The following is a 19,324-nucleotide window of genomic DNA, read 5'->3' on the forward strand; positions in this document are numbered from 1 at the left end:
TGTGGTTCTGCTGAAACTTACTTCAGTTCCGCATGTTTTTTTGTTTTTTTGTCCTAACGCATCAACTTGTACTTCTAAATATGCAGAACTATACTCTGGGTCAGCCCAGAATGTATAAACAATACAACGGAAGCCAGAAGAAAGGGCCGTCTGCTTGTCTAATGCTCGAGCAGACCCTTTTGAAGTGTTAAACCAACGTGAATAATTCAGTGCTCCTCTAAGTATAGCTCTTACACATCCATTTAAGTCTGCTAAATGACCCAGGAAAGCCACTGTTGAGCTGTAATGATATCTTACCTTTGCATGTCCTCCTGTATGTAAAGTGTAATGAGTTGCTTGGGGATGTTAAAGGACAGAGTACACTCCGCCATCTGCTCTCGCACCAGCATCCATTTGCAGTCCACAGTCTGAAATCTGTAAACTTTACACACCGGATTCTTGAACACTGCAAGACAGAAAAATCAGCATTTTGTTTGGAGAGTGTAAACAGTGGAGCACTGAAAGGCTTCAAAGTCAAACCTGCCATGGTGATATTCATGGTATCAACTGCTGACAGACACATAAGAGTAAATTCATCCCTGCCATAAGTCTCGTTTTTTTTTTTCTCTGCAGAAGATGCTGTGCAACTTTGTGGGAGCTACCGTATGAGGAATTAGGAGAATTTACAAAACACATACTATATTGCAAAATAAATGTAAAGGATGTGTCTGGCCATGAATACATTCGGCAGATGTTGCTCCTCCTAGAGATCCCATTACTCTTCAAACTCTACCGTTCTCCTCGTGGAACCGAATCTTTGCACCAATTTAGCTGTACGACACAGTAAAAATAAGAGTCACTGCATTTCTATTACAGTTTTTATAAATCACTTTTTGTTGTTGTTGTTGTTTGGAAAATGAAGTAATTCCGCATAAAGTCGCAATGCCATTATCGTTTTTAAATGCATATTCGAAATTGCTTATGATAATGCAGTGTAGTGACTTCAGTCTGCTTATTTCAAACTCTTCATTGGCTTATTAAAATGCGGGGCTATTAACGTACTTTCAAACTCAACATTTCTGCAATTTTGAAAGTGGAAAAAAAAACATCAATTGAACAGGACTGAAAACAGCTTTAATGCTCTTATCAGTGTGAGCAGTAGAGTGAAGAAAACTGGGGGAGTGAGAGAGGGAGGGGGGCTTCGTAAGCTGTTAAACTCCCGTACATTTCCTGCTTCTTTTCTTCCCTGCAATTCACAGGAAGCAGCTTCTCTAATGAATAACTGGGCCAAGCTTCAAATTCGCAGCAAGAGCAGTCAAAATATAATCACACCAATAAAGTCCCCTGCCAAATCAGTGTGACCGGGTGCTTCTTCCTTCCAGGAAAATTACCTCCCAGCACCTTGATTCAGTTAAACTCGTCCTCAATGGCGCACAATTATATATGCACCGTCATTTCCCAGAAGCAAATCCCAAATTGAACCTGAACAATGGAGCTATAAAATATGCTTTCAGCTCAAACTGCAGAGTATATGCACCTTTATTTTCATGACAAGATTATCTATTCTAATACAAGAAGGTGCAAAATATTGTTCCTCCTTTAACATAATCATTTCTTTCCATTTAATATAATGATAGAAATGTTACTGTGTGTCTTGACACGGCGTCTTTTTCTTTTATAGTGTTAAGGAAATGGAGCTAATTTAATTAGCCGAATAGTGTTTCCAAAGACAAAAGAACCTCAGTTATAAACACTTGGGGAACTGGGGGTTGTTCAGAACTCCAACATCTCAGAACATCTGACTTAAGGTCTTTGAATTTTTAAACTACATTAATGGAACAGCAAAGTCATTTTATTTTGTAGCTAAAAATAATAGTCTTTGTTGGCTTAACCAATGATCAAACAGCTCGTAAGTAAAATCTCTCAGAGATTTCTAGACAGTGTATCCTGAATGACAGTATCCATCTCCTTTTTAGTAAAGCACTATCTTCATATCAATTTAATCACATTCTTTACTTAAAACGCTGTTGGCTTAGCAACAGTGCTAAAGCATGCTACTCATATTACTTTGGCGCAAATAAGGATAACTCGGCCTTGAGTAGCTGGTTCCAAACGCTGTAATATATAACTGTAATGACAACAGAAACAAAGCATAGGGACAATCTATATGTAGTTGGCGATCATTAGCAAAAGATTGCGTACCATTCATCTGAGAAATGAAACTATTACAGAGTGATCATTAGAGTGAATCCACGAAGGGATGGTGATGTGTTCACATCTGTTAAACCATCACAATTACCAGGAAAAAGTAGTCTACCTGCAGAGGGCAGAAACCATATGAAACTGCACCATCAGGGAAACTGCAACAATGCACTGCCTGGGTCATGCATTATTAAATGGTGTTATCTAAATACATTTTAGTGCAATGTTACACATTTTTATGCAAATGAGGCTCAACACAGGGCACATCAGTCTCACAGAGATGATTGCAAATGAACACAGCCAATAAGAACAGATACGACGGCCTGAAACCTGGCAGCAAAGCATATCTTCTGCACAAGGATATGCCATCTCTTTTTGGGTAAACAGAAACAGAGTTTATTCATAACAAGCTGAATCATGCAAAACCAGAATTGCTTGATGACAAAGATGACACTGAAAGCTTACAATTTAAGTAGGGTACTGCACTGTGGAGAGACAAATATAACGCATAAACATGCTACTTTAATAAACACCATTCAGTCAAATTGGTACAATTGGTCCAATTCTACTGTTGAGATTGTTATATGTTAACACATATAAGAGGTCCATTTACTGGTCATTCAGTCAATCTCATCTGTGCCTCAATTATATATTTTTTCTGATTAATATTATTGCCATGCCATTACGTGTGTGCCCAATTAAAATGCTTCCTTTGTAAAATCACATGCAGGTTTTTCAATAAGCAATAGAGTATCAGTGCTTGCTCAACCATAAAAACAGGTGTCAACCTTTTTACTGTACTGTACTGAACATTCAAACAGAACTTCCAATGATGGCAAGTAAAAAACCCATTTTTGAGTAAAAAACCCCCAAAAAAACAGTAACTCTGCTCAGATATCTGACACAAGGTGTAGCTTGAAATGTAAATGAATGCAGCAGAAAAGATGAAGGTGGTTGTGCTCAAAAGAATCTTCAAAAAAGGTAGCAATCGGAGAGAAACTGAAAGCTACTGACCCAAAAAAGCACTAGATATGAAACATACTTGACGTTGGACAGGCGCACTGAAAGGGCAAACAATGGTTTGCCAACCATTTTGTGGCACCCCAGCCCAGCTTCACCTGCTTAAAGCACTGTTAATGAAAAAATGCATGCATTAATGTGGAAAACAACATGCGTTATTGCAGCCCAGTGTACCAGTGCTGTTGTTTCGTTTATGGCACCCACTCCACACCTTGCTCCCCTTAAAACCACGCATTTTAGATGGACCCCACAAAGTTTTACATAAGGGGAGGTGCATTTTTTATATGAATACAATAAGGAAGGAGGAAGGAATAAGGAATGAAAAGGCGTACACTAGCCTACTTCTGCTGCATGCCCTAATCAAACCCTAATAACGCATCACAAATTAACTTAATACTTGCTTAGGATGCGACTTCACCCATATATAACTGTCAGCATTGTGACAACCCCTTGTCATTGGAGGTTTCAAATTTTAATTGGCATCAATAAAAATGGGGTTGGGCCCAAATCCCAGTCTGTTGGCTATTTATAATGCCAAACAGTTTCCTGCTATTAGGCAGACCCGCGACATATAATCTATATGAAACTGAATTCTCTTTCATTAGGCCAGACTAGCAGGGGCACACCTAGAAAAGTAGAGTGACCTCGAGCCTCCACAGGTCGAAACTCACAGCAGGCCACAGTCTCCTCTCAATCTCCTCTCAGCTCTTAACAGGATCATCAGCTAACCGTTTCACAGAACGGCAATTCATTAAAAAGGCGTGATTTCAATTGATTATTTGCACGGTCAACAATAAACTCCAGCATGCTTGGATAGTGCCGCTGAAATCAAACTGACACATAATTACCAAGTTGTTTTAAAAAATAGTCAAACACTAAATGGGTCATTATAAAAACACTGAAGGTACTGCAAGTGGGCCCTGGCAAGACCGACTAGATGTGCAATGACTCTATTGAGAATTCTGGAACATATTTCAAACTATTAAACATTTTTTTGAAAATATAACCCCTTTCAACTTATGATGGAGCCCCCCGGTTGCCTTTGAGCCTGGGTGGGGGGTCCCTGGATCAGAAAAGGTTGAAAATGTCTGATCTACACAGCAAGCGGCCATATGCACAGTGAGGAAGAAAGGCATTCATTATATTCTGTTGCCGGGGTAAGTACTGAAGCAGATATTAGTGCGAAAAGGCCAGGCGTTTTAACAACATTATATAAAGACGCTGTGACCTTACAGCCTCTTCCTTCTTTGAACAGCCATCATTCAAACCCATTCAGTCGTGTGCGAAACACTTTATATTTTATTATTATTTATTATATCATACCTCAGAAAGCAACGTGGCCCCATTGGAAAATCCACGCCCTGTTGGCCGGGGAACTGACTGAGCTAGCCGAGACAGATGCTGGTGTTACGCCTGACTGGGAGAGCCCACGTGCCACCTAAGGGCTCGCAATGTACCGTTGCCTCTGCCTCAGGGTCTATCATAATTAAAGATAGCACACGCCTGAGGCGTGAACAGGGCACCCACAAAAACATGAAGAAAATACTAAAATGACGGCTGCTATCCCCTCAATAAGTTTGATCTTCTTTACATGAGACAACATTATTGACCCTGTAGATTAACATAGCATCTATCAACTTGGCTTTTGATGAATAAAGGGTAAAAAGCTGTTGAAATGTTATGATTCAGTCAGTGCAGACATACAGCTGCGGAATGGTATTGAATACTATATGAACGAGAACTTGACACCAACGCCTGCCGCATGAATCTTCCTCCACTACATTTGAAGGTCACATATCTCTACGCTGCTAGTTTGTTCCTTGAATGCACCAAGAGGCTGACAAATACAACCTAGGGAACAAAATTGGACACGCTGTATCAAGCAATTATGAAACCATAAGGGCCACCAGCTAGGGGCGTTCCTTCCACATGAATCTAACCACCTTCCCTGGGGTTCATTTTCAAATAATAATTCGCTTTTTCCAACTTTAATCAAATTCCAAGCTTCAACTGGACATACATGCTAAATGGGAATTGTGGCCGGTCATTTTTTATCGCACCTTGGTGCCTTTTTAATAAACCATTCAGTATACCCTGGAAACTATCATGAGCCAAAAGATTTGTAAAGTACATACAAAAAAAAACACAAAAAAAACAATACAACTACATTTTAACAGCATCAGTATGCATTTGTTAGGCTATGTTTACTGGGTAGTGTAGTATCCAAAATAAGAAATAACATTTTAAATACTGATTAAAACGGAAAGAGAACTCACCAGCATTCATCAGGGGACTGCCGTCTTTGTCATTGGAGGTGCCGTGTAATGATTCACACACCAGAGTGCACTGCAGGAAGAGAATGAAACAGCTCTGTAGTGCATTAAGACTCTACCATATTAAGGTTTGTTTTTGGGTTTTTTTTAATCACATTTCCATTCATTAAAGTAGGCTACTTTCCTGCCAACTCTGACAGCGCTCTGGAAATCATAACGCAGACCACTGCTATCTTTTCAGATGTGCACCTGGGTAGCTTTTGAGAATTGACAATGAATTCCTTCACTGACTTCATATTCCAAATTGACAAAGCCACACGGAGCCTTACCTGTCTCAACAATCGAACCCACGTCTGGCACAAAGACTCATTTATAACTGCATAATCAGTCCACAACTTTAAACACAGCTAACATCACATCTTCTAATGCAAACATTCAACTGAAATGGATGGCCCAACCCCCTCCCCCCTAACCCAACCATTCCCGTGCATAAGAATTGCATCAATCTTTTAAAAACATGATCATGACCCAATTTCACCCAACGCAAAACAGAATTAAATTTGTTTGAAAGAAGAAAGGCTGCCTCACACACTTAAAGTGGAAACTACAAAGGATTCTGCCAGTCACCTTGTAGAATATGCATATGAACTTCTCATTTCAATGCTGTGAAGCATTTCCAACAATGTACTTTTTCATTTTTAATTTCTGGATCAAATGAGGGGGGGGGCGAGGGGTGGAAATTGCCTTTGCTTAAAAAAAAAACCTGTTTACAGTTTGTACCTGCTTCTCTCTTTTCTTGTTGTAAACCTTAGGCATCTAAAGTAAAAAAAAAATGAAATACAATTTTTTAAAAAAGGAAAAGGAAATTGTCATCAATCACTCACAAGCACATGCACTCACGCATAATTTCCATGTTTTCATTAAAGCGATGCTAGAGGAGTGGAGGAATCTCGGCAGAATTACCGTGCATCTTATATAAAACTACTTAATTCGCTGCCTGTTTCGCAGCGCAGTTAATCAGCGAGACAAGATGTAAGACACGACACATGAGTTATCACCATAATTTGGGCAAATTCCTCTTGACACCAGGCGCTTGCAGGCTGGTGAAATCAGCACAGCTGGAGCACGTGTTTTATGTGTAGTGTCCAGGTGCGAGCACCCACTGAAGAGCTACAGTAGGGTGAATTATACATGCTCTACACCCTGAGACAAAGCCACTTTAAATTTAAACACAGGTGCTGTTCCTAGTGCAGTAATGGGAATATACAGCAAGTTGTTCATGAAACTGTGTAAATAAAAAATAAAAAACTGTTACATGCACGTGCACACACACACACACACACACACACACACACACACACACACACACACACAGGTGCCTGGTACTGTCAGAAGCTGATGAATCTCATTTGGTTGCTTGACTAATGACTTCTCAAAGCCCCCAAGTATTAGCCTAAACACAAGGCATCTGGAGGAGCCAATCACTTGTCAGTTAATTTGTGCAGTTTAGCGAAGGCGCTCCTACCTTCTGTCCCCCCGCATCTGCGGTGATGTGGTCCACTTCCCCGTCCTCAATCTCCCCCATCTTCAGACGGCTGACCACTACTGCCCCCACTGTGTCCGCACCATCTGATGTTCTGGAGGTAGGAGAGACGGAGTTAGGGGACAGGGATAGGGAAGGGAAGGGGGGGGTTCGGGGGACGACACCACAATATAATTGACACGTCAGGACTCAGAGGACTTCGCATCCTTCACATTAGACCTGATCACTTTTTAATCAGCGGCAGAGATTGCACTGTGATGATAAATCTATGCCGGGGTATCAGACTTTTCAAATGAAGAAAAATTACTCCTCTGCATCCAGCAAACACACTGGATAATTGTGAATGATCTTTAGATTGTTGCCTCTCTCCCGGCGGGACTGGATAATTAGGGAAAACCGGGAGCAGAGAGGCAGAGGTGGAACTCCGTTTAGGCTAAGGCAAGGAGGGAATGCGCAGGCTGCGGAGGAAGTTTCCTGAGGGAAGGTATGATAGGGGGGATGATGAAGTGGCCAGGGATTGGCTCGGAAGAGGTCTACAGATTCACTGATGTTGCCTGACTTGGGTGTGGAAGAAAAACCCTTAAGGGCCTTGTGTGTGACATGGCAAGCTATAGCTGTTTATCACAATGTCTTATTTTATGCTAAATGCCTTCTTCATTAAGTCTGCCACTGAAATAGTCTAGTCATCGTCTTATTCTGACAGGAGAATGTGCATGAATATCACAATTGTGAAGCCACAGTATAATAATAATTGTTGGCATAACACCCCCTCCCTTGTATAAAAATCCTCGTCACAATGGGAGAGAGGTAAAGCTGACAGTCAGGTTTAATTTTCTTGAAGCGCATTCACAAAATGAGATGCGTCCTCTTCAGGCTTATATTCCGCTGATCACTCAGGCAGAAAACTTGGCTTCCTGCGGACAACGGGGTAAAGTTTTGCGACTGACCTCAAATTAACTTTGAAGTCTGTCAAGTGCTGTAAAGGACAGTGACTCCCACACTCCGCACTGATACAGTTGGCATTAGTGCACTCCAGTAGATTGCTTCCCCGTGAGCATGTCTTCAACACTTTCAATGGGCTTTTGAACCCTTTAACAGCCGGTATTCACAGTGCGCTGTGCATACTCTCGTATGACTTCAGAGTTTGTATGCAATACGGGCTTACCTTTAAATATGACATCCACATATAAGCGTAGGCTACCTGTTTAGCTGAAGGCAGCAAGGTCTGCACTGGCTGGTGAAGGCTATCGCACTATCGTAGATATAGCGAGGGAGGCCAAATGCATTATTTATTCGCGTATAACTTCAATTAAAGTCCAGTTTCCTTATTCTTTTAACATGAATACATTAAACGACCATTCGCTTTTAACTAGTCTAAATAACGTCACGCAATTAGGTATTCACAGACGGAAATAATAACTAATAACGAATAATTTTTCAACGAATAAATCCGTCCTAAATTCCCAGAGTCAAGCAGAGAGGAGGGGTCAGTATTCAGAGTATAGACATACGCCCTCAGCCAACACAACCTGTGAAGCACACGGAAGTAGCTAAGCCTGTGCCGCGCATGCCTGGGCTGTAAGGGCAAAACACTGGAGCACCACAATGAATGATGAATATCGGACTTTTGACAGCAACATCGGTTCTGTTTATGATATGTCTATGCTGCTAGCTAGCCATTGCATTAACTAGTTGGATAACCATTAAACTTTATAAGCTATCAATTTTACAAACAATTTATCTCAAACAACGGAGTTAAATGGCAAAACAATGAGTGATTCACAAACTGCCGCACAAAAAATCGGCTTGTCAAATCAGCTTGGCTTTCAACATTGATGGGCAGAAGTTATTTTGTCCTGAGCATGCACATTCCAGGTGATTCGCTGGTCGACCCCCTCCACGCTATCTAGTTCCTACACTCGAGATTCAGAGACTTGCAAATAACCCTCGTCATAACGGGGTTACGGAGATGAGAGGAAGAGGTGGAAATAAGCAGATAAAACGGGGGAGGGGGAAAGCACGCCAGAAAAACTCCCCTCTGAGACTGCAGAAACGCTTTTAAAGTCATCGTCTCCCTCGTCTGTGATTACTTGAAGAAGGCGCTGACATATTTAGTTAAAAGTATTAAGAAACCTGACACCTAAAGGAAGAGGTTAAGTGATTCTATAGTAGAGCTTTTCCCTCAGATTACATGTAGGGTATCAACGGTGTTTTACTGTAGAGCTGCTAGCATGGTGTCTGCCAGCGAATCTGTCGGTTTCAGGTATTTAGTGGGAACGCAATCGTATAAGCCATCAGAAACATAAGTAATACATTAACAGGACATGAGGCATACATTGAACGTATATCATACATGTATCTTATACATTTAATATTGCAGTTTCAAGCTGGTTTTCACTCGGCAACATCTACAGCCTCCTTCACAAGCTGCTTATTACTTAGACTAGAGTAGGCCTATATAATATTTAGAGACAGCGACGCATGTGGCGACGCATGTGACTAGGCATGTGACCAATGGCACAAATGAGCAGTGAGAACTATTACACTTCCTGGTGTCCTTTGTGACGGATTTTCGCCCATAGGTTTCAATTGGCATCGCTGTCTCTATATATTATATAGTCTCAGGTTTATTCATTAGGCAATATAGTCGTTTTAAACATTAAAAGTACTGTTCTTTGCCAGTAACTGCAATCTTATTATTATTATCTTCCTTTTAACAGAGATTTCATTTTATTCCATATTTAATTTTTAAGCACAATACAAAATGCATGCAGCATATGGAAGACAATGGATCTAGCATTAAATAGCATTACACGTTTGACATATTTTGAAACAATCTTTGTGATTAAAGTTGTTTCTCTCTGTGTTTCAGATTTCAAATAATGTACAGTGGGCTGCAAAATTATTGGCAACCCTGACTGGCAATGCACAAAAAATACTTAAAAAAACAAACAATATAATTATTGAGATAAACAAAAAAAGCCAATATGTGAAAAATACCGTACTTTATATATGTTTCAATGGAACCAAACAAAATCAAACACTCGATTTTGTCCCACTTCGCTCATGCAGTTTGCTGATTTAATGTAAAGTGCTTTCAAGAATAATAATAATAATAATAATAATAATAATAATAATAATTTGTTATTTAGCTGACACTTTTATCAAATCCCTCCTGGAGCAATGCAGGGTTAAGGTGAACCTATCCCAGCATGCATTGGGTGAGAGGCGGGAATACACCCTGGACAGTTCACGAATCCATCGCAGGGCACAATGAGGTACTCCCCTACCCTATTCACATTACACCTTTACCAAATCTATCCCACCATATATATTTGCAACAGTCTATGATATGCTTGAACTGAACATACATTACATGTCTTGAAACTTTACCCACTCTAAATACAAGCAAAAAAGACAGAGACATCTAAGGGGAAAAAGAGTGTCTCAATCAGAGGCATCAAGTTTGTTTCTCTACTGGAAGACGGTGCCCCTTTGAAGCGGATTCAGATATTTTGCAAGGCCTTTGAAGCAGGGCATGAATCAATGATATTGAGAGAGCGGTTTTCTCACTATGCGGGCTGCTTCCTTTTCACATTCTTACTTTTGCTCCCCAAAACCAGGACAGCGCATCTTCTGAGGCACAGGGAGCAGACCGCCCGGGTCCTGAGAGGAAATTTGAAACCAGCTACTGATGATTAAACAGGAAATAAGAGGTACAAAGCGTTGAAAAGGAAATATTCAGCTGTTTGGAGGGAAAGAGAAGCATCTGCTTCTTCAGAGGTCTTGAAAAAAAAAAAAAAAGGGAATTTTTTTGAGCTCGAGGGTGGGAAAGTTCCACAAAACTTCAAAGGACTGAGACGTGTAGCACACCCCCTAAAGGGAGAAGCCTGACAGCTACATGAAGGAGGAAGTAACAGCCTTTTCTTCAGGGGAATAAAGCCTTGGTTCTGGAAACCCAAATAAATACACTATAGTAGGCTATTACCATTTATTTCTCCCTTGTCAAAAATGTAAAGCCCTTCAGAATGTGTGACCATTTACTTATTTATTTTTATTAATTTCCAATTTTCCAATTTTTCGAACCAAGAGTGGTAATTCTCGGCATTTTGCATGTTCTGCTCTGAGGAAAAGCCACAAGACATGCTGTCATAATGTGAAAACAACATGACACATTCATGACCTAAATAGGCGACGACTGCGTGTAGTCTGGACTTATTAGTGAGCAGGTGTGTTGCTGCAGTACGCTTATAATGTCCATCAAGTCTTTTTAATCCGACAGTGCGAGACACTGTGGAAATGTGCGGCTTTTTACAGAAACAAGTGTCCTATTTCCAGTAATTGCACTTTTAGGATGGCCTCAATCAATCTGACAACACTGCATGCTTTGTTTAACCAGGTAATCACAATTGCCACGGGACCCAGCACAAGATCAGTTAGACGGGTTCCGATAAATCAAATCTGGACAAGTGCAATCCATCCACATCAGCCGCTAACTCCCATACCCGGGGAAGTACGCCTGCTGCTCGTCCAAAAGAAAAAGCACAGCTTAATTAATTCGGACACCAGCCATTAGAGAGCTCTCTGTGGGTTTTTTTTAGCAAGTTAATTTTAAAAGTATAATGTGATCAAACATGGAATACACCTCTGTTACTGATAAGCAGGGCCAATGCAGGCAATATACCTCATTAATCTACGCTGAATTATCCATTGTGAAGGACAAAGCAGCTGATGGATGATCATTATGCCTGTGAATGGTCGTGGTCAAAACGAGTCTGTTAAAATTAGCTACTTTATTTCCCCCTTGTACACATAGAAGACCAGCACAGTGCTATGTTTCCAACTCATCTCTGATGGGGAAAAAACTGGATCCTGTTTAGCCCTTTAAGATGTAACATCACACATATGTGATTAGAACTTAACTGAACCTTCTAATGTTGATGTAACCATCACTATTGGGAATTGAAAGCAATGAACACACACTAAAAGTTTTGAAAACACATTCCAAATTTGAAAACACTCTTCAGAGCATTACTGAAGCGCAAAAGGAAAATGTAATGTAACTGCCTTTTTATGTTTACATTTCACTTAATTTTGATGATAATAAAACATCACTGGACAAGCTTGGGCATGACAAAATACAACTGCAACTATTTAAAAGCAAAAAAGACTACGTAAAAACGCATGAAATCAGGTCATAGTATTTTGAATTGCAGATGGTCCTCAAGCGTGTCTTAGGTTTATTTTAATATGCAAATGATGGAGCCGGCATCGCATGTTTTATTCTACAGATGTCTGTCATTCCCATCTTTTCATTTAGCATAATGTAGCCTGGTTTCCCATTCAAATTCATACTTGTTAATTTCCATAAATCTCTGACAGTGGAGAGACCCAATACTCCGGGACTGTCTGAGCGGCTGCTCGGAAAGTAAAGCACGGAGACGATTCAAATAAAAAGCAGTTACATCCGAAACACGAACTGAGTTAAGGACCCCCACACTATTCAGAGGATGAATACATTATATTATCAAGTGATGGGCTCAAGTGTGGTATTATTCTGTCATTGTAATGCACCCTGCCTCACAGAACATGCTGGATCAAACCTCTGGACGCTGTCTGCTAGGACAGTGATGGCTTGTGGCACAAAACTGGATGACCATTGCCAAGAAGGGCTCAAACAGTGGACTAATGCTGATGCAGACTAACCAGCAGCAAATTGATGAAAAATGCTTTTAATCACACCCTAGGATTCAGAACAGCCTCAGTCCTCTTGCTTCCTATATGACAGGATTTTCAAGTGCCATTTTGGAGGTCATTGAGGAGATTTCAATCTTCAATTAACTTCAGTTACTGTAACTAGCCACAGTAGCATTATTTGATCATTGTCATTCATAAATGATCAAGTAATGAAAAATGAAATATCTATGGATTAACTGTGGGGACACGGACATGTGTTCAGCTGTAAGTTAGCAAGCAGGCCAGTGGTTAGCTCCTTTGCACCAATGAAGTGGGAAGATTTACAGGAATTTACTTATTAAAGTTTATTTTTTATAGTTTATATGAATGTATTAATTAGGTGGTCTTAATAGGAAAATGTTTTAATCTCTGATGGAAAAAAGCCAGTCACGGAAGTATTTTTGCACCTCAGTTTTTCCAAATCTGGATGTGTTGTTTTGTAGTTGCTGCTATGTCACCAAAGCTACTGATGAAAAACATATCGAACTTCCTTCCAAGATTTCGTTTGACACTGAAGACCTGTCACAAACAGCAGTAAGATTATCCAAGCTTCAAGAACGTAGCAAGAATTGGCAAACTGCATTGACACTTTCTTATTTGGAACTTGTTCTGTGTTAAAACTATTTATATCCAACACAAGCAAAAGTTGTACTGTCACGTAAACAGGCTTCATTTCACCTTACTGTCATAATCTTGTGACATCTAAAACAAAAATCCAATTAGCATCAAACCGCTTGTTGTGTTTAAAAACAAAAACACATACACAGATACAAACAAGCAGACACATGCCACCAGTGGGATAAAACAGAGTAGGAAATGGCTTTACCCGAGGTAGTGCTCTTTCAGTGCACGCAGGCAAAAGACAACTGCTGAAAATGCTTCATTAAACTGTTCTAACTTAGAAGTATGGGGGCGACAACGAGTGTGTTATCTCCCTGGCTCCTCTGGTTGTGTTGGAGTAAAGAACCACTCTGGGGCTGGGGCAAAAAAACATCATTAGTGCCAACAGGCACCGTGAATGTAAACGAGTGCAGGAGCATCGAAGCCCTCAGCCCCTATGCATGCCTCGCATCTCAACTAGCGCGGTTGGAGCCTGACCTGGAGGCAGGAGGCTTCACACAGCTGCACTGGGGCCCCTGCTGTCTGTGCATGCTGGGGGCTGCACCTGTTCAGGGGAATGTTTGCTGGGAAACAATGCCTGGACGTCAGTGCTCCTGGATCACTTTTGATGAGGTGAAAGGCTTTGGAGAAGGGCAAAGTATGGGAGAGCTCTCTCCAGCCTTCTCTGGTCTGTCCTATTAAACAATGACCATATTCTAGCAATTCATATACTACCTTTTTGATAAATATCTTGTACTGTACGCGTTAAGTGTGCAGGCATTCATGCATGTATGTGTGCCCTGTGTGTGCGTACTGACTATGTCACATGCAAAATGCTGATTCTACAGTGAAAGCATCGGCAGAGGAACACTGAGCTTAAACTATGCAGATAGCTATGTTGATTTCTGACCACATAAAATGCACTGCCGCTCTAGTTCCACTGAACAAAAGTACATTGTAAAGATATGATAGCAGGCCAAATTCTGGTCAAAGTTGGTATGCTTCATAGCACTGTGCTACATTATGCAGGAAATGGCTTTAGTTCTCAGAAAAAATCAATAATATATGCTTGGCGACAACCTGATCCCAAAATGACCTGCCTTATGTTGCAGAAAAAGAGAGAATAGATGCTGTACTGAGCCACAACATTGCTCTGTTTGTAAGACAACTACTTCTGTTAAGCGCAAAATGTAATGTGGCATGCTAGACAGACTCCCCACAATACACTGAGATTAAGTCTGCAGTGCATCCTAAGTGTGTTGCCCATTGCAGTTAATTCCACATTGACAGAAAGGAACAATAGCTCCTAGTGCAAAAGAGAGGAGGAAATATTTCTCTCCTCAAAACCATAATTATTATAATTTTTTCCATTACAGTTATTACTGAAAACCTCTTCAATTTGGCATAAAGAACTGCATCAACAAACAGCACTGTAAACATTCACTGACCAACAGTGTCTTGCTGGCCAAGGATAATTTGCAGCACAACAGAACGGATGCTGAGTTCATGGTCACAACAAAAAAAGATACACTGCAGAAAGAGACGCAACAGTTTATTTTTGGACTGCTGCTTTCGTGTTGAAACTTGCTAACATTTCCACAAAGCCCCTCTCCCATCACCTCCTCAGAATTGAAACCCAATGCATAATACAGACTTTAAGAGGTGCAGCCGTGGTCCTTGCCAACCTCCTATTCTCTTTGTTTCTCTTCCCCCGGCAAAATAAATAACTGGCTAAACAATGTGGGCTAGCACTGGCAGCACAGGTCATTGGTGTTGACAGCGTAGGCTGTTTACATTCTGTGTGCGCTCCTCCTCAAGGTTTGGAAAGTCACAGGGATTAAATTCATCGAAAAAAAAAAAAACGAAGAAAAAAAAAAAAAACCACAACAGGGACCAAGCTGATCAAAACCTCGCTGGGTTCCACCAAAAGCTATCTCAATTAACCTCAGCCTTGCTGAAATCTCTGTCAATAAGATTTCACATTTCACTTCAGCCTCCCTTTAATTATAATAATGATTTGAACAATAAATGGCAAGGTTAAAAAAAAGAACAATGAAAACTATTCTGAGTAATCTGCATTGCATCAGTGACAGGTGGGTGAAAACTGTAGTCATGGCACATTGTATTTAATATTGATTAATTCACTGCAGACTATGCATTAATTAATCAAATGACTGATCAATTTGCCAACAGTGTTGTGAAGTTGATTTTCCAACCATTGATGTTTAGGCCGATAATTATTGACGTTTCAGACACCAGTGAAACATTTTCAAAACCAATATCTTCCCTTGCTGAAAATGTTTTCAGGATTTTCTGCACACGAAACATGTCAATATCTGTCTGTACACACAGAAATAGTAAACTTTAGATATTTCTGATCTCAGCAGTAAAAAAAGAGCTGAGAGCATTGGATGCACTGTTCGATACCACAAAGATCTTCATCTACTTGCCTTCAATGTGTGCAACCTGCTAACAAGAGATTCACAGGCAAAGTGTTTCATTGACCCTTTCGGAAAACCGAAAGGTGATGATTTCAGATCACAACACTTGCACCGAAGCAAAAAATAAATGCTAAGTTTCCAACCTTAACTTAGTAATTTATAATTTATTGAATATCCATTTATCTATTAGTCAATTTAAACAAATCCGCTTTGCTTCGCTCCTAACGATTCCTTTAGGTTAATGAACATGTACCACACTGGCACCTTTTCAATTTTGCAACCTTGCTTCATTTGTATACTATTTCACTTGTCCTGTATATTGAATTTGCTCCAAGTTCTCCCTGTGGTTCACCTACTGTGCGTCTTGTCTCAGTTTTCTGTCTTTGAAGGACATTCAAGTTTGAGCAGCAGCAGCAGCAAAAAAAAAAAACGTTTTCTATTGATTTTGCATTGAAGTAGCTCATGTTGTCTCAGCTCATTTTTAAGCAGTTTCATCTATGAACTGCATTCTAATAAGGGCCTTGTTCCACAAAGCAGGATTACTGAGTTAGCTGGTTAACAGCACATACATTGTCAACAGGAAACAAAGAACCAAGCTTTAAGGCACTGACAGAATCTGGCCTTAAGGGGGCGCTACACTAGAAAAATCAGGAACAATGTCAACTGGTCCTTGACAGTGTGTGTGTGTCGGATTTGAACCAAAAATCCAGCACGTTTTGCTCTAGATTTGCAGTTATCTGGTTAACTAAGTAATCCTGCTTTCTTGAACAGGCCCCCGATCACTAATGATTCCTTGAGTTAATCAGGCAAATAAATAGATCTAGATCTGTCTATGCTGTTCATCCCAGTTGCTTTTTTTTCTGTGACTGTGCAGCAACGTGAACTGTCGTCTTGCTCTACCTCAAACAACAACAAAAGAGTCAAACCGGGGGAAGGATCTTGTCTTGCTATGAAAGATCAGAAAAAGAGCTTCCTGGTCCTGAATCAAAAGGAACACAGTTTTCTGACACCCTGATAAAAGACTTGGGCGGTGTTCTACGCAAGAGTTTCACGTAGATTAATGGCTGCCGTCGGTGACATTGCACACAGGCTCCTGTGGGGATGACCCAGGCGCTCTGATTGGTAGTCACACTGCGTCATCCCTTCCCACATATCAGCCACTGGGGAGCCATATTACATTCACACATTTCACTACTTATTTATTTCATTTCTTAACAAATTCCCACACAAATTAAGCGAAGCATTGAATGCACTTTATCTTTTGAGTGCCTGCATGTTGTGTCTGTCCTCACTGCACATCACCAGGTAATTAGTCAATTTGACACACAGAGCCACGACTTTTCCCCCCTCGTTTAAAACTCAAATTGAATTGCGCTAATGGGTAATGTCATCACCACAACAGACGTAGACAAAATGTCTCATCTCCTAACAAGTACACATGCCCCTACAGGGCCTCGGCAGTGAAGTACTCTGTGAAGTGAAAATGGCAAATACACTGTACGCTGCCTTTCCTATGTTCCATATGTGCATGTGTGTGTGTGTGTGTGTGTGCATGCGTGTGCGTGTGTGTTGGCTTCAAAGCTGTATATTACCACAGTATTATAAATACATCCTGCACATACAAAAATAAAAATCAGATAATGCTTCACACTATGTCCCTCCCTGTTAGCATTATTGATGTGATGATAATTTAGCATTATAAATGCTTGAATAATAACCAGTAGTACCTGACTGGTATACTGTGCAGCTTTTTATTTTCTTGGCAACTGCGGAAATCACAAAGACAAGTGGAGAAAAATCTCTCACAGGGGACAACAGCAAGGATGTAGGAGTAACATAAATAGTCACGGTCAACATCACTTTTTTAATTTTAGTGTGAAGACATGTTTAGTCATTTGGCAGTTGTGTCAGGATGTCACTGAGGAATGTGATTACAGCATTTGAAGGGGAAATAAAAAGCAAAGCATCAAAAGAAACCTTGCTGGGCCTTTTTTATGATTTCTTTTTTCACATCCTTGATCTCAGCTTCCAGTACACAGTACAGATAAGCTTGCTCGGAGCACAGAGGGCTGTGCAAATTGCTGTACTGCTATCTTAGGCCGAGCTTTTCAAAGTGCAGCAGCAGAAAATGGCAAAACTTCTCTGCCATTACCATCATCCGTGGCTATCTCTTTTGAGAGGGCATTCGGGATCTCTCCAATTAAATAGTCTGTTTGTGCAGTTAAGGCTGTCCAGGCAACTCATCTCTGCTAATGCACCCTCTCTTTCCTTTCATCTCAGCAAAAACAGTGCTATCACGTTCTCTTATCGTCACACAACTGGGTCACAGGATGCCAACGGTCCTCACAGAGTCAAGAGTTGTACTGTAAAGGAAGTATGGAGCAGTAGCCAATGGAAATACAGAAATGATGAAGTAGGTCTCAAAGTTTACACTTGTTCCCATCATTGCAGTGACACTGGCAGACAGCCAGATCAGATGGCTGAATAAATGTGCAAATGTGTTAAATATTCTGAGTAACACTTTCCAAGTGTACACGACCTTGCATACGTATTCAGAATTTTCTCGATGATAACCTTTTAGAATTTTCAATAAAGAAGATTGTAAAGCCCCTTTCATATGCCTCTTTATACGGGGGTGACATTAGCTTAACTCTGGATAAGACCCTTTATACGGGTGCGACATTAGCTCAGGAGGCAAGAGCGCCTGGCAGTCAGAAGGTCGCCAGTTCGATCCCCCGCCCTGGGTGTGTCAAAGTGTCGCTGAGCAAGACACCTAACCCCCAATTGCTCCTGACAACTGATTGGTATCTTGCATGGCGGCCTATTGCCATTGGTGTGTGAGAGTGTATGGATGAATGAGAGGCATCAATTGTAAAGCACTCTGGATAAAATCTCTATATAAATGCGGTCCATTTATCATATTTTGGACTAAATCTTCAGTAGTGAGACACCCTTCATGGCATCCATGTTCATGTGGACAGTCACTTTCTTGGTGAGTATACTGAATGATGTCAGGATCTTGACAAAATTAATTGCATAAAACCTTACAAAGTTTAAATGATATGCGGCAGCAGCTTGCTTTTAGTTAATTGCTTGGCTCATTCACCTTCAGGACTGTGTTGTTTGTGAAGAAAGTTTTGGAAACGGACAGTAGGCAGCAATGCACACTCTTAAAATAACTAAACAACAGAAGGCCAAGAGCTAAATGATTGATACTTCCTCCCCATAAATCCCGCAGACAAACTATATCTCTCGCGACATGATCAACCATCTGTTATTACATTGTAGAATCATAACTGAGAAAATTGTCCTTGACTGCTTGGCCCCTGTGCTTTTTTTCTTCGCTGGAAATTGCAGCGGTATTCTGGTAAGCACAAACAGAATGATTATTCATAAGGAAGGCCGGGGGTGGCTGCTCCCCCGGCGGATCTGTGGAGAGAATGAGACGGCTCTTAACTTGTGCTGGGTCAGGACAATAAGCCCAAACCACAGAGGCTCCGGCACAGCGACTTGCTGACACTACTCTGTCA

General features: G+C 40.8%; 1 protein-coding gene across 13 annotated transcripts in view; it reads right to left on the reverse strand.

Annotated features, from left to right (window-relative positions):
* The window catches only part of inpp4b (inositol polyphosphate-4-phosphatase type II B), a 239,482-nt gene that overhangs the window by 56,826 nt on the left and 163,332 nt on the right, over window positions 1–19,324 (reverse strand). For 8 of the 13 annotated variants that reach the window (XM_061251274.1, XM_061251273.1, XM_061251270.1 and 5 more), the window contains 4 exons: window positions 7,000–7,111; window positions 6,255–6,290; window positions 5,478–5,547; window positions 298–445 (listed from right to left, as the gene is read on the reverse strand). In XM_061251274.1, coding sequence (XP_061107258.1) covers window positions 298–445; window positions 5,478–5,547; window positions 6,255–6,290; window positions 7,000–7,111 — 366 coding nt within the window. Of the gene's footprint in view, window positions 1–297; window positions 446–5,477; window positions 5,548–6,254; window positions 6,291–6,999; window positions 7,112–7,964; window positions 8,110–8,182; window positions 8,525–19,324 lie in introns of those variants that run through there. The other 5 variants (XM_061251281.1, XM_061251279.1, XM_061251282.1 and 2 more) reach the window with 5 other exon arrangements.

The sequence above is a fragment of the Conger conger genome, chromosome 8 (assembly GCF_963514075.1).
Source record: "Conger conger chromosome 8, fConCon1.1, whole genome shotgun sequence".
NCBI lineage: Eukaryota > Metazoa > Chordata > Actinopteri > Anguilliformes > Congridae > Conger > Conger conger.